We start from the raw sequence: 15341 nt of genomic DNA, 5'->3' as shown, positions 1-15341 counted from the left end.
TTAAAAGCTTTTCAGCTCTTTTCTTTCAGATTCCTGGGCTGCCACAGAGTTTCTTAACTTCCTCAGTGCTCGCAACTGGCCATTTGACAACTTGTCAATTGACTGCTCAAGCACTTACAGAAAGTGGTCTCTGCACAGATTTAAATTATTTATGATAGCAAAGTAGCTGAAAATTAGTCCACCCTTACCATGCAAAGAAAATGTGACTTAACGCTACGCTAATTGCTAAGAAAGCTTGTCCTGTAAGTAGTCATTAAGGAATCAATGTAATAGAAGGCAGTCCTAGAATTTTTTTGTATTCACAGTCCGCTGGTGACTAATGATGTTTGCCCGTCCTACCACTGACTGTAGAGTTACTAATCTTTGGAAGTTTAGCAGTTGTCCATTAGTTGAGGCAGCAAGAAGAGTAGGCCTAATGGATGCAACGAGTTGAATTCATCTCATCTCACTCGAGACATCTCCTCAGGTCGTCAATTGTAGTCAACTGGCACTCTGAGATGTGATTCATTTCATCCTGAAAGAAATGTGAAAAGGTGTCTCAGCAGGCAGTTGCAGAGCTAGTGGCGATGTAGCTGCCTAACTCTGAGATGTCTGCAGTGAGGTGAGATGAATCCCACCCAAAGGGGCTTTCTGGACGAATGCGAGGAGGCTTTATCAGGTCTTTCTTTTGTGAATCTCCACACTGTTTGCTACTTTTCTTCCCCAGTGCTGGGAACTGTAAACTGTAAATACCAGATTGAAGGAATGGGATTTACCTCACGCTAAGTTTTCTTTTATAGGCAATGAAAAAAAATCAGTTGCATTTTTCGGCAGTCTTCATGTTTCTTAATCTATACGTTTACTTATCATTAGCTGGCCTGTGTCCTATAGGGTAGCTAGATCAGCTGTTGCCATCTCCTTTCATTCAGATGCCATGCTAGGAGACTCAGAGGACTGCAGCTCTCAGCCAGGTTGTCTAGAGAAGGTAAACGAATTTGGGGGTTGAACCTGGAATAATCAAAGGTTGGTGCCACAGCTCAGTTCAGGTAAGGTGTGATGTTCTAAAGGTGGGAAACTAATGAGCAAATATGCTGATTATTGTCTCCCTTGGCAATCTCAGTGGAGCTACACTGGATGGTGTTATTCAGACCTGTGAGACGTTTCTTGTAGGCTGCTATAAATAGGTAGACCAAATGGGCTGAAGCAGGCATAATATTTGTTTTCCTTATATAGAGGCATTGGGGGGCATTGCCTTTTACCTTTCAAATTAATACAATATTTTATTTCTTTTTGTTATTATTCCAGTGGTGCATGGGGGGAAGACAAGAGGCAAGGGGCATAAATTGAAACAACAAGGGGTCCAAATGGATTGAGAGAGTCACGTATTGGAACAGATTGCTCAAAGAGATTGTGCAGTCTCTGTCCTTGGAGGTTTGCCTGGATAAAACCCTGACCTCATGGCTGACCCATTTTGAGGAGCAGGTTAAACTAGAGACCTCTAGAGTTCCCTTCCAACCTGAATTATTCTATGATAAAAAAAAACCCTACAGAAGTTATTTTCATACGTTTTAAAGATCATTAAGAAAGTGTCATTAAATCATCTGCCTCAAAATATAGAAAAGTTTCTGAGGAAAGAATATAACTGCTCTACAGAAGCTTTGAACTGCTGTTAACTAAATCTTTCGTTACTCAGTTCTATTTGTCTTATCTGCTGGAAGATGCAACACAGCCCAAGTCTATCATAGTAACTTTGGGTGGTGCAGTTAGCATGTCTTTCCAAGGTCCGTACTGATGTTCTTGGCTCCTGAAATAATTACTGGCAATACAAAGAGCTGGATCAGTCTAGAGTCCCTAACTTTGCTTTTCCAGGCATTGGATATTATCACTGAATAAGATGCAGAAGTGTACAAAAATCAGCTATGCTGAAGGCAGTAATAACATTTCAGTTGTTCCGATAGGACAGGGCTTTTCACATACAGTCTTCAAACAACTGTTATTCCAGTTACTTAAGAGAGAATTTCTGTGCATATTATGAAAGCTTTTTTAAAGCAGAGGGACAGTTTTAACAGACAAGAATTTCAATCATCCGAGACAAAGAAAAAAAAATCTAAGAAGGTAACCCTGGCCACTCTGATCAAACTAATTACCTTGGTCATGCTGATCACAGTCATTGTCAACATGTTTTCACCTCTTTCCATAATAGATCATGAAGCCAAGAAATCAAATAATTGAGGACAACATTTATTCATTAACTGAGGATTGAATTGGGGTGGTTGTAATAGCATCAAAAGGAGAGAAAACTTCTTTGACAATAACCTTGTTTCTTAGTCTGTCACAACGAATATTCCTACAGAGGAAAACACATTTGGAAGAAAGCAGGCTTACTTTGGAAACCTATCTAGCTACACTTTTGGTATTTGAGAAATAATTCATAGAAAATACATTTGACAGATAGTAAATACCTTTTTTTTTGTTTTAATATTATTATTCTTCAGTCATGCTGATTTCATTCAGCATTCTCTGGTCTTCAGTCAGTCAAAGGATAAGAAAACTTTTCATTTTAGAGAGATACTAAATGTCACACTATTTTGCAGATATTTCAAGTCTTGAGAAAAGGCCAAAATGGTACTTTGTTGCTTCTGTGACATCAAGGGCAAAAATGGTTTTGCATTAACACTTTTTACTTTTGGTCAAATTGCTAAGTCTAGCCCTGGTCAGATAAAAACCTAAATACATCTCAGCTGTACTTTGTATGTTATCCTCCCTGAGAGTATAAGTAACAGAAATTATTTTGGGGATATTTTTAAAGATGCTTGAATGTATCAGGAACATTTTTTCCAGATTACTCCATTTTTAATAATCAATAGATTTTATTCAGGGCTAGGCTGAGTAGCTCAGAATTGCCCATGAATGAAAAGTGTAGCTTAGCCTTCTACTCCATGGCTTGCAGCTGCCATCAATGGAAATTTTTGCTACTGACATGTGAGACAGCAAGCACAAGGCTTTATTTCCTTTCCTTAATGTTTGTTCACCTGTGGAGCAATTTATAAAACCACCAGGAAAGACTCCCCTGCCTGGTGTCCAGCTCTGGCCAAGGACCTGCAGACTCTACGTGCCTTCATGCTTCCTCCTATTTCCCCATCCTTGGCTCTAGCCAGCAACATCTTTTCCTCCTGGACTTTGCTTTGCCTTCTAATAGTCTTGAGGGAGAACAGTGTGACAATCAAAGTTTATTTTCTGGGATTTGAAAGATGGTTTCATGGAAGAGAGGAGAGAAAACCGCGAAGAAATCTGCAGCAAACCCAGAATTTTATGGTGAACTTTTGAGATCAGGTAGACTTTTATGGAAGCGCTGTGTAGAGGGATGGGTATGTTTGGATGATTTGGCACAAAGCAGAATAAAGTAATTATTGTATTCCCTCTGTGCATTGCACAGAAATTGTGTCATTTCATGCATCATTCAGAGATCTCATTACTGATACCACAACATCTAAATTACTCTGAGCATCAACAAAACAAACACCACTTTGGCTAGCTGAAGACTTGAAAAAGTGGGAGTGGATGTTAAGTTCTTCATTTTTGGTATAGTACTACACACAGCTTCCAGACTGTTAGCTTGATCTTGAAAAACGTAATATAATGAGTATTCTTGCCTGAATGTCCTATTTCGCTTCCAGAAATGTTGCTATTTTGTGCTGGAAGCAAGGGATACTTTTCCTATTTATAATTTTGTCTGCTTATTTAATGGGAGAGGCAGGCAGACTGCAAAAATGAAAAGCTTTCACTGCAGTTAGTTTGTCACTGGCCTCCAGCTGTTGTTCTCACAGCGATGGTTTTCTATAGCTCAGCAATGTGAGGACAACTGAAATCACGTTGTATCTGGGGCAAAATGAAATGGCGTTGCTTGGCAGGGGAAGATACAGGGAGTCAGCACACAGGTGGTAAAATTATTTCCAGTCAAACAAATCCTCTTGATTCAGACTCTGTGTTTTCCTGGGATGTTGCATATAGTGCCTGGAAAGGGAAGGCGCAAGAGCAGGTCATCTGGCAGTTGTCCAGCGAGGACAGCTTAAACTTTCCAAGATGAAGCTCTGGCTGCTAGTGACGGAGTCAACTTTGAAGGGCACATTGAAGTGGTGGTGGCAGCTTCTGGATGGAAAGACCTGGCTGTGTGCCTCTAATGTGATCTTCTTCCATGCAGACTCAGCAATGATACAACCTGCACGAAGCCCTCGACCAGACGGGATCATTTCACAGCCTGCAGATGGGACTGCACTGGCTCAGTAGCTCTGTGACTCTGTATTGAACCAAGTGTCTTCCTAGAGGTTGTAATCAAAGAAAATATTTTAGAGGAATCTCCTTATAGAGCTTTGGAGTGAGTTTAGCACAAGAATACAGGTCTGGATCACCTTATCCTTTGTACTGTTTTCAGTTTTTTCACTATCAATATATGTCCACTTCATGAGCTTGCTTTGAAGTTTTTCACAGTGTTACGGTAGAAGGTTGGATTCACTATACTGCCAAAGTACGCACTCAGGTAGCATCTAGTTGAACGGACCCTATCCAATACCTGACCAAAATTCTCCATTAAATAATGCAAAGTATTTTTCTAGTATAATCTCACTTTTGTTGTTCTGACAAGTGGGCCTAAAATATAAGCTTTGTGCTTGATACTTGTCAGATCGAGCATTTCTGTCCACCGTGTCAGTCAGTAGTGACTCTATGGATCATGAGTTAGATCTTCTGACGCTTGGACACTGCTCATTCCTGTGCTGACACCACCAGGATGGGTTGTCCATCTATTTACATCTGCACTAGTTAATTTAACACTTGGTCCTTCTGTTGCAGACACACCTTCCACATACTTGGTTTTACTGTTCCATTTCCAGATATGGAGTTAAACCAGTACCTTAGGTTTTTTCTGAACAGCTCAAGAACATTTGGGATAACAGGTATCTTAAATGAGGTGCTCTAAATACACTCTTAACTTTATAGAGGTCTGCCCACATCCTATCATCAGATACACATAATTTAAAAAAAATACTGAACAGACTTCTCACTGAAAAAGGTATTGATCATATCTTTTTTTTTTTTTTTTTTTTTTTTAGAAGCTGATGGCTCAGAACTTTATGTTATTAGCCATGCATGGGCAAGCAGTTCTTTAATTTTCATAATTTACCTGTTTTGGAGTTACTTGACTTCCTTTCTACTTGTTCCTATTATTTGGACAGAATTAGTGACAGGAAGAGAAGAATGAAAAATGGCCGAGTTCTTACTACCTGGTACCAACAACTTCCGTAAGTTCACTTATGAATCCTTGGCTGCTATCGAAAAGAGAATTGCTGCCAAGAGGAACTGTCAAAGAAATACTATAGACCAGAAACCTAAGGAGAAACCACGTCCTCAGCTTGACCTAAAAGCTTTCCAGAAGTTACCAGCTCTCTATGGAAATCCTCCTCCAGAGCTTATTGGGGAACCACTGGAGGATCTCGACCCATACTACAAAGATCGTAAGGTTAGAGCCAACGAAGATGCTTGGATTTTAATTTGTTTCATTGTGGTGCTGTGAAGTGTTTATGTGGATGATCTGTCAAACAGTTTTGCTTACATCCCTTTGGAAAAATTATCATCCCTTTCTAGATTAGAACAATGCAAACAGTTGGCACGGCTGAATGACATGCTGTAATCTTCTTAAAAAAAGCTTAATTTTGAATTACAGGAATTAAATAATATGAACTTGATTAACATTTGAGTCAGAATGGAAGCAGAAAAAAAATAGAATGGATAAAGGAAGAAAAGAGGGTTTTGAGTCAGATCTACAAGAAATGATAATTTTGTAAATTTTCTTAAATTCTATGGTTTGAAACAATGTGTTCCTCTATCTCAATGCTTATGTTTCACTTAGATGTACAATAAATGATCATCTAAGTATAAATATGATTTTAAAACATTTGCTGATGAATTCTTAAAACCTACTTATTCAAGCTCCATATTCTAGTCATGAAGAATTGAAGAATATGGTTTTCAATAAAGAACAGAGAAATGGGAACTAATCCGTTGGAAATTATGCTTCTTGCTTGATAAATGGTTAATACTTTGAACTAATTTCTACAGTCTTAGAGCTAGAGGATCACTATCAACAACAGCAAATAATGATAAAGGCTGCGATTCTTCCTTCCACCTCTGTATATCTTGACTCAATGAGAGGTTCAATGTATTTTAAGAGAATAGCCATATGCAAGATTAGTTCTGTGCACAACGCTTTGCAAGTCTTAAGGTTTAAAAAAAGAAGTTCATGCTGAGGATTTTTTTTTCAGTTTGACAGTTAATGGGTATTAAGTCTTTCATCAGTTTATGATGAAAGGATAGCAAAGTATTACAAAGAGTCTTCCCATCTAAACAAACAGTCTAAAGTTAAAATCAAGCTCTTGCTCGTCATTGATACAACAGGCTATAGTACAAAAATATGTTCTGTGTTCAACTTCCTGAAAACTTTATTTCATTTTTCTTTATTTTTTTTAAAAGATTTTCATAGTGCTAAACAAACAGAAAATAATCTTCAGATTTACGGCTACACGTGCCTTATGGATCCTCAGTCCTTTCCATCCAATCCGAAGAACAGCAATTAAAATTTTAGTGCATTCATATCCTTTTGTTGGCTTCATTCACTCTTTTTGATTATGAAACCCTACGTAATCCTGTGCTTTTGTATTTTAGAGCATTGATTGAATCTAGACTTTTCCTCACTCCAGATTACTTCTAATTATGAATTACCTTAGAAATTATTATTACCTTGGTGCTGTTGTGTTACTTAAGAAATAAATAGTTTTGTGAGTACTGGGGGTATTGAAGCTTGATTTTCTACAGATTTGTGTTTTGAGAATGATGTCTGATGTTGATTTGCTGATGTCTCATAAACAAATACCTCATGCTGAAGCCTTTCTCAGCGAGAAGACTAATAAGGTCTCTGTGCTCTTTCTCATCTTCTGCTTACCCAAACTGTAGGAATTAAATTCAAATCATGTGCCAAAGCTGATCAACCATTGGCCAATTTTAAGAAAAAAAGGCTGAGATAGGCAGTCACGCATATGAAAACACATAGAAAGAAAAATTATGCAAACTTAGTCTCTTTTAGGAAATCAGATTAAAAATATATAACTTTGGTATATAAAAATGAAAATTTCCAGGGGTGCTGTTGCAGGGAATGCCTTTGGAATATAAAGGTAATATATAGATCCCACCTCATACATCAAATTTAGGAGACGGGAATCACTAGTGTATTGCTTCAGCTTGGCACTGGGCAATGAGACCAGAGCAATAACGCCGTTGCGGGGGGCAGAATCGAGCCCGGTGCAGAGTCTGCGGTATCCCGGTGTGCACTCTAGGTTTTCAGCCATCTCCTGGCTGTGCGGTGCTGCGTTAGCTGTAACGAGTCTGATGCTGTCATTGTACCAGGGTACAAACATCCCTGGAGGAGCGATTCCTCTCATCTGAGGCTTTCCCTGGCAGCACGTTGGCTGATACTGGCATTTCAACACTAGTGGTCCAGTTTGACCATGCCTAGAGCTAAAGCCAGAAGTTGGTTGTTGGGTTTTTTTGGTTGTTTTTTTTTTTTGTGGAGATGGAGAGGATAGATGATGGAAAGGCTAGATGTCTTTCCCATGCACATCTACCTCCTGGATTGCCAAAACGTGTGGTATGACACAAGGCATGAGATTGAGCTCCAGGGCCAGGCGCTAAAGCTGAGGTGTCTACACGTGAGCTAGATGGCCAAGTTCCTGTTCGTACCCTCTAGTCGGCAGGTCCCAGAGAGCCACCAAGTAGCCCCAAGGGTTGACTAAACATGGGCATCTAGAGTCCTTCGAGATACCTGCAAATATCCTGGCAGACTTCACACTGTCCCTTCAGAAAAGTGCAGCTCTGCCAATTTAGAGTCAGATTTGGGCTTCTCCGGTGTGACCTTGAGCAAGTTTTTAGCTTTTACGCTATAAAATGAAACTAAAAATGCATCCTTCCTCCCACTCTTTGAGTGCTCGAGGACCCTTTTACCAAGTTGCAATGCTTAGAGCAGCAGATCTCTAGCCCGTACAGAAGCCCAGATGACATGAATAACAACGGTAGTGTGTTGTCATCTAGTATGACTCAAAGTCAGCAAATACATGTGCGTGCTGTCCTTACGTGTGTTTTAAACTCAAAACCAGATATGACGTCTATGACTGATAGAATATCTAGTTACGTTTCTGAATCAATGTCATATTCTTTGCCTTCACTCCCGTGACTTACGTTATTCACTTTGTTTATCATGTGCACTATTATAACTAATTGTGTATTCATGGCTCGGACTGAGTCCTCTAAGACTTCTCCATCTCCTTCATGGATCAAGTATGTTGAGTAAGTATCTGTGGGTACGTATGTTTTTTAATTCTGTAGTTATATTGAATTATTGAGACTTATCTTGCCGCTTTTAGTCAAGATAGTTTATGGAGATTTAGAAGGAAAGTTGCTAGTGTTAGGACTTTGTCGTTTTTTTTGCTTGGAGGGAGTATTTTTGTCTTTAAACTCAATATCTACAATAATTGTGGTGTTATAGGAGAGAGTTAAGTGTAGATTAAGTTCCGCTGTTGAACTAGCTTCATGTCTGTCCAACTGCTCCAGTTTGTTATCCCACTTTCTGAAGTTTCTCAGTAATTATTTGCTTTTTATCCAGACACATTTCCCATTGTTGCTGATGCTGATGAAGCACATCAAGAGCTCCTGTCTTTTAAAATTCTTTTTAATAATATTGAAATGCTGAGTTTTGCTCTAATAAAATGTTCTGTCAGAAGCTCCTGGCCTCCAGGACACTGTTAGAAAGTAAAGCTCTTATCTTCAGCGCTTGCTGACTGTTAACACTTGCAATGTTAAATCACAATAAATCCATGCCTTTGTAGTCACACTTAAGCTGGATAATCCCGTGTTTTTATTTTTTTTAAAAAGAATATTTCAGCTCTCACTTTTTCAGTTTGGCATAAAAATGTTAGAATACGAACCCTGATAATTCTAACACCTAATGCAAAGGAAAAGATTCCAAAATACTTAGTTTTAAAAACAAGTCTGCAATTGTTTCTGACTATCTTATGTTACATGACACAGAAACAGTTGGGAATGGCAAATCCTCATGCAAACGGGAACAAGACTCTGCATGGTATTAATATCCATATCTCCAGAAGATGCTGAGATACTTCTCTACCTATGAGAGCACTAAAGGTTAGATAAGAGTTGTATCTGCTGCTGGCATCAAGACTACCATTCAAATGCATTTCAGTAATAATTTCAGAATACTTCTTTCCAAATGAAGAGGGAAGCACTACAGCCATGTAATTTCTTAGTGCATTTGCTGACTACCAAATGAATGCCTTTTGAATTCTGTAGGGAGATTGCTGCCTTGTTGAAATGATAAGTGCACTCAGTAAGTCCAGAAGAGCTTTTACTGATAATTTTCCATTAATAAGAATAATTGCCATCTTAAATTGAAAAACCTGCACTCTTGTATTTCTCTAAGTGTTTTAAACATTCTGCACAGAAATGGATGCTATGTGCCCAAGGTAAATAATTTACAGCATATCACACGTTCACTTGGCTACTTGAAACCAGAGGAAGATACAAATTTTGATCTTTATTTTAGCAAGTAGCTAGGAATTTTGTTTTTCTTAAATTCTGGGGACTCACATGAGAGTTTGAAAAAAAAAATTGTTGAGTGCCAAAACCCATGTCACAGGCATGCACGTTAATATCCACGTCCAGATTGCAGTCAGCTACTGTCTCAAACTCCGTATGAGGCAGATACTGAGAGAATACACTGAAATCAACAGCAGTTTTTCCGTTATTCCTCTGCAGCATTGGCTTGGTTTGTTGGCCTAGACAGTAAGTAGTCTGACTGTGTCTCTCGTGTTAATTGCTAATATTGCTGTTTTCCTTTGGCACTTTTCTCCCTTCCTTAGATTTACTTTCACTGGCATTTACACTTTTGAATCATTGATAAAAATATTGGCAAGAGGATTCTGTCTAAATGAATTCACTCTGCTTCGAGATCCCTGGAACTGGTTGGATTTCAGTGTTATCGTTATGGCGTAAGTGGGAACATATAAAATATGGATTACTTGCACTTGCGCTTTGTATTTGAAGTTCTTGTTGCTGTGGTGCAAAAGGCTGTCTGCAGTACGAAAACACCCCTGTGGGTCCTAATTGCATCTGAAACTGTCTAGGACTTTGACTATTCCCCTCGTTTTATCGCTCACTGTGTAAGAGCAACGTATTAGTCTTTCAAGAAGGGAATAGAGCTGTGCAGAGCAAGACACGCTCTGTGATGAGTGTACGTGAATGGATGCAGTTCAGTCAGAGAAATGTAATAGCTGGGCTGTCAAATACGGACATACTCATCCTGTGAATGAGAATGCGAGTTTGGAAGTTGAGGGATGTTTATAAACACCAGGACAGTGCATTAAATCTGGGCTCTTTATTTCCCAAAAAATCATAGTTTGAGCTTCAGTTTGCAGCAATTAGAAAGCTTTTACATTGGTTAGGTGCAGCTACAGAAGGGACATCAAACCAGTTCAGCCAGAATTTCAGCCTGAATGAGTAATTTGGGGTGTTATCTTTGTTTATAATTTTAATACACGATATTTTAAGATGCTGACGCAAAAGCAGCTGTGCACAAGCCAAGAGCTACCTCATAATGAAACCACATAAAGTAATGTATTCCTATTTCATATGTCTTCAGACAAGTCCTTGATATGTAATTTATTAATACTTAAAATATGCTCAGAAGGATTGACAGTTAAGAATGACCACTGTAAAATAATTGCCCTGTTTACTCCATTCAACCACTTGACATATCATATCCTGACTTTACAGCTACGTGGGAGCATTTAGTAACTTGGGGAGTGTGTCTGTCCTTCGGACTTTCAGGGTTCTGAGAGCTTTAAAAACCATTTCATTAGTCCCAGGTAAGATACCTTTTTTGCTGAATATTTTCTGCTACTTACTACTGATTCTCTTCTCCAATAAAATGTTGGCTTTTGCCTTTTTTTTTTTTCCTTCTATATCTTTCATTGATTGCAGGCACAGCTGAATGTGTGGACACAGTGTCTCAGTCACCTGGCCCAGCCAGAATAAATCAAGCATTAGAAACAGTCTTGTATTTAATTTATTTTCATTATGCGTTTAAAGATTTTGTTAACACTTTATAATGTCAGTTTTACAGAATGTTCTTCTAGCTGGTCTATGTGTTCAACAGAAACACCTCTGGTGACTGAATGGACTTTATTATTAATCATCTTGCATCACCCCTGGGAAAACAGTTTCCTTTTCACTTTTCCTTTAGTTTTACAGCCAGTGGATTCTTTCTCATGATGAAATACAAATTAAGAACTAGTGAGTTGCCTCTGTCTTCTCTTTCTGGTCTTTTTGATCATATTCATTACTGTTTCCAGTGTTTGCAGTTGCTTCACAGATTACCAGTGTTGGAAATTTCATCTGAATTATGCGTATTACTCTTTCTGGATAAGAAAAACTAGACTATCTCTGGCTTCTCATCCTTGCCTAAATATTTTACGGAGAGTAAAGGAACATCTGGAAATTGTAGGGTCAATCAAATGAGGAAAAACCCCATTTTTCTCATATTAAACACTCTTTCATCCAAACTATGCTTGCATTGCAAATATATTTGTCACATATTATCCAGTAATTTTGGTACTTTGGTTGGTACACATTGTTTTAACTCTAATCAAGTATGACACATGAATCTCAGTCTTTCATCCTGTTTTTCCTTTGTATATTGTTTTCCTAGGACTCAAGATCATTGTAGGGGCACTTATCCAGTCTGTTAAGAAACTTGCCAATGTGATGATCCTGACCGTTTTCTGCTTGAGTGTCTTTGCCCTCATAGGCCTCCAGCTTTTCAAGGGCAATCTAAGACAAAAGTGTATCAGGAACTCTACAGTGTTCAGTAAAATACCGAATTTCTTTAACAAAACACGGGAATCCTATGAAATGCTTGCTAATGATACAGGTAATTTTTCTCCTTAATTCTTTTTTAGATGAGAGTATAGACACCTATGCATGCATGTATAGCCGCTGCTGTAAATTATATTAATGTTTTGATGATTGATATTTTGATGAGTAACTACCTGATAATGGCCTTCAGATTGCCAGAGCAGATTGCAGGCATCCAGGAATGCACCCCTTCCCTTCATTATAAGAAATAGCACTCCCCAATTTTCCAGTAACGTCCAGCTCTGTTTCCCAGAATGATATGACAATAACTGAAATACGCATTAGCTCATTCTCTGCTGTAATTCCCCAAAGTTCACCTTTTCTTACACGCCGAAGAGTCTGTACATCTTCATTTTGCTGCCCAGGGAATTACACTTCAGCATGAAACAGAGGAATTTGTTTAAAAACAGTCAGTTACTTTCATCTTCACATCATATGTATTTTGTATCTTATATAAGATATATACAATATACATCTTTCTTGTATACGACTTGACTGAGGCTGGTGATGGAAGCACAGAGCAGAGATCTGAAAACAAACCAAAGCGTTGTCAGAGGAACAGCAACTGTAAGATGCAATTCAGAAAGGAAAAGCCTTGTGCTAAAGGAAAAGCTAAAGTAAACAATGTCTATGCCAAAAAATCTGAAGAAAACTTCATCACTGAAGAAAATCTCCACCAGCGAGTTCAGACACAGCAGCAGTTACATAGAGAGAAAAACATTCTCCTAGGGGAAATGTTGAAATACATAAAAAAGCCACACAGGACTGCTGTTCGTACACACACTGTGTGGAAGATTTGTTCAGACAGGATTTCTTTAATAACTTCATAGTCCAGGGGGAGAAAGTCTTTGTATAAAAAGATTTTTGAAGGAAAAATTTTTGCAAGAAACTCTTGTAAGTACTGAAAAACCACACATACGAACAACGTCATTTACATATACAGAATGTTGTAAAAATCATAATTGAAAGCAAGCTTCAAAAAAAACCTGGGCAGTGATTAGAACTCCACAGAAAGGACCATGGATTTGACAAAATTTGGCTAAAAATACTAATTTTCTGTGCTGAAGAAACAGGAAACAAAACCATCTAATTAATATTTTTTTTTTTTTTTTTTTTTTTTTTAAGAACATTGCAGCTGTGTAAAGGCAATGGCCTGGAGAAAGTAGAGCTTAAGAACTTAAAAGTCTGTGTTGCTTCACAAGCTTTGTCTTGTTCACATCCCATGCAATACATCTTGTGTGTAGGGAGATTTGCAATGACAGCAAAAGGAATAGAAGGGCCCAGACAGGTTTAATGAAAGTTAGATGACTTTCCTACAGGATTTAGGATTTAGAGCACTATAAGCCCAGTTTCGTATTAAGTGACTTTTTGTATATTTTTTTATGGGCTGCTTTGGTCCTGATTTTGTGGGAAGTTCCCATCTCCAACATGGAGAACTATATGTTATTATGATGCTCTGAAGTTCAATCACTGAATCTTCTTAAAAACCCTTTCTGTCAGTTGGCAGAAGCAGAGCTGAACAAAATTTGGGTGGAAAGTAGCCCAGATAGTGACTCATTCCTTTGCAGTGTATTTACATGGTACGGTACAGCTGATACTAAAGATTCCCGCTGGGTCTGAATCATCCTGGCTTACCTGTTGAGCACAGCTAAGGTCTGAGAAGCACCAGGAAGACATGAGACCTCCCTTGCATCTGGGATAATAAACCACATCTTAATGGGACTAATTAGCTATTAGCACTAAAGCTATTCCTTTCAGTCTGCTGCTAGCGCAGGCATGGGAGTAACTCATGCTAAGAGAAATAGGGGGCGAAGTCAAAAAGGGCACAGCTCCAGCATCCTCATGGAGAAATTTGTATTTCTCAACTAAGCAGGGTTAGGACCTGCTGTTTGGCTCAGCAGAGCAGTGACACGGTCTGGTCTATATCCATACAACCAAATACTCTCCCTTCCTCCTCAAAACAGGGCTTTGGTTTTTATTGCTCCTTGGAAATGGAACTGGTCTATGCTACCCCAAATGATGTTTGTACCCTGTCCTGGAGAGGGCTAATTGCTACGGGCCAAAACTGTGCCAGAATTTGTGCTAAAAATTACCAAACCAGGGCCTGTGCCCTCCAATTCTTCATTTCCTTTATGCAGATGTGGCCAAAATATTTTTTAAAATTCTGTTTTAAGGATTGCTTTCAGTCTGAAATTTGTGCATACACCTATGTATGTTTATAAATGAGGACAGGACATCTTGTAAACTGGCGCAGTTACTGTACGCGTGGGAAATCCGTCTATGTGTGGGCATATACACTTCCAGGTCACTGATTACTCATCAGTACTCATATTAAAGGATAGAGGATTCAGGCTAGAAAGTTCTCTGGTTTTAATTTTTTCCCCCCTTTTTTATAGAAAACTTTGCTAAGAAAGAGGGCACCTCAGATATTTTGCTATGTGGTGCTGGTGCTGGGTAAGTGCACTTAAGAATATTTCTTCTTTGGAAGTTTTCTCTGCTTCACTGCTTCTATATTCACTCAGTCATATGAGACAAAAGCAGAAATTCCAAGCTTTCCTTGAATGCAGAAACAGGAACACAGACAACAAAATCTAGTAAACAGATAATACTTGGAGGGAATGAAGCATGAACCTGCAGTTGGCTTATTCAGGGCTAAATTCCTTTGAGGCTTTCAAGCGGTGTCTTTCACTTCCCCACGGATGTAGAAGAGAACCAAAACCAGGAATGATCTCAGGTGTAGCACAGGACAGACACGTTCCTCTCTGTGAAGGCTCGTGAGTGTTAAACTGGAAAAACAAAACGTGGATTTTGGAGGGCAGGCTCGGGCAAGGAGGGAGATGTGGCTGCTTTGCAGTGAGGGGCAGGGGATGAGGATTGGCGATGAGGGAGTTGTCTTGTGTTGCTGGTCTGCTCCAGTCTGTCTTCTTCCTTTGTTGCTGGGTTGTGGGTGCTGCTTTTTCCGTCCCGCTTTCCAGCCAATGCTACCTGGAGTAGAAAACTGGTTTGCAATCTAATGAAATGCAGAGCTGAACAGTAATCAGAACTCTCACATAAGCTGAAATTTTCCTTGAAAACTGCACAGTTAAAAGAGCTCTACTTTTTACTATTACTTCTAGGACCTGTCCTCCAGACTATATATGCTTGAAAATTGGGGAAAATCCTGATTACGGTTTCACTAGTTTTGATACGTTTGGCTGGGCTTTTCTTTCCTTATTCCGCCTGATGACCCAGGACTACTGGGAGCGTCTGTACCAGCAGGTACCAGCTTTGTGCATAATTCAGAACTGGTCTTCCAGGGAAAGCAATAGCCAAAGCAGAAAATGTGCAGA

The 15341-nt window shown here is 39.0% G+C and overlaps 1 protein-coding gene across 1 annotated transcript in view; it reads left to right on the top strand.

Moving 5' to 3' along the window:
• The first annotated feature begins 995 nt into the window (after positions 1–995).
• The window catches only part of LOC126037738 (sodium channel protein type 5 subunit alpha-like), a 38165-nt gene continuing 23819 nt past the window's right edge, over positions 996–15341 (top strand). The window contains exons 1-9 of the mRNA XM_049798436.1: positions 996–1025; positions 5211–5494; positions 6505–6623; positions 8272–8370; positions 9960–10088; positions 10873–10964; positions 11807–12028; positions 14409–14466; positions 15129–15270. Of these exons, the coding sequence (XP_049654393.1) occupies positions 5240–5494; positions 6505–6623; positions 8272–8370; positions 9960–10088; positions 10873–10964; positions 11807–12028; positions 14409–14466; positions 15129–15270 (1116 nt within the window). The 5' untranslated portion in view covers positions 996–1025; positions 5211–5239. The remainder of the gene's footprint in view (positions 1026–5210; positions 5495–6504; positions 6624–8271; positions 8371–9959; positions 10089–10872; positions 10965–11806; positions 12029–14408; positions 14467–15128; positions 15271–15341) is intronic.

Source organism: Accipiter gentilis, chromosome 4, assembly GCF_929443795.1.
Source record: "Accipiter gentilis chromosome 4, bAccGen1.1, whole genome shotgun sequence".
Lineage (NCBI taxonomy): Eukaryota > Metazoa > Chordata > Aves > Accipitriformes > Accipitridae > Astur > Astur gentilis.
This window is presented reverse-complemented; position numbering and strand designations above follow the sequence as displayed.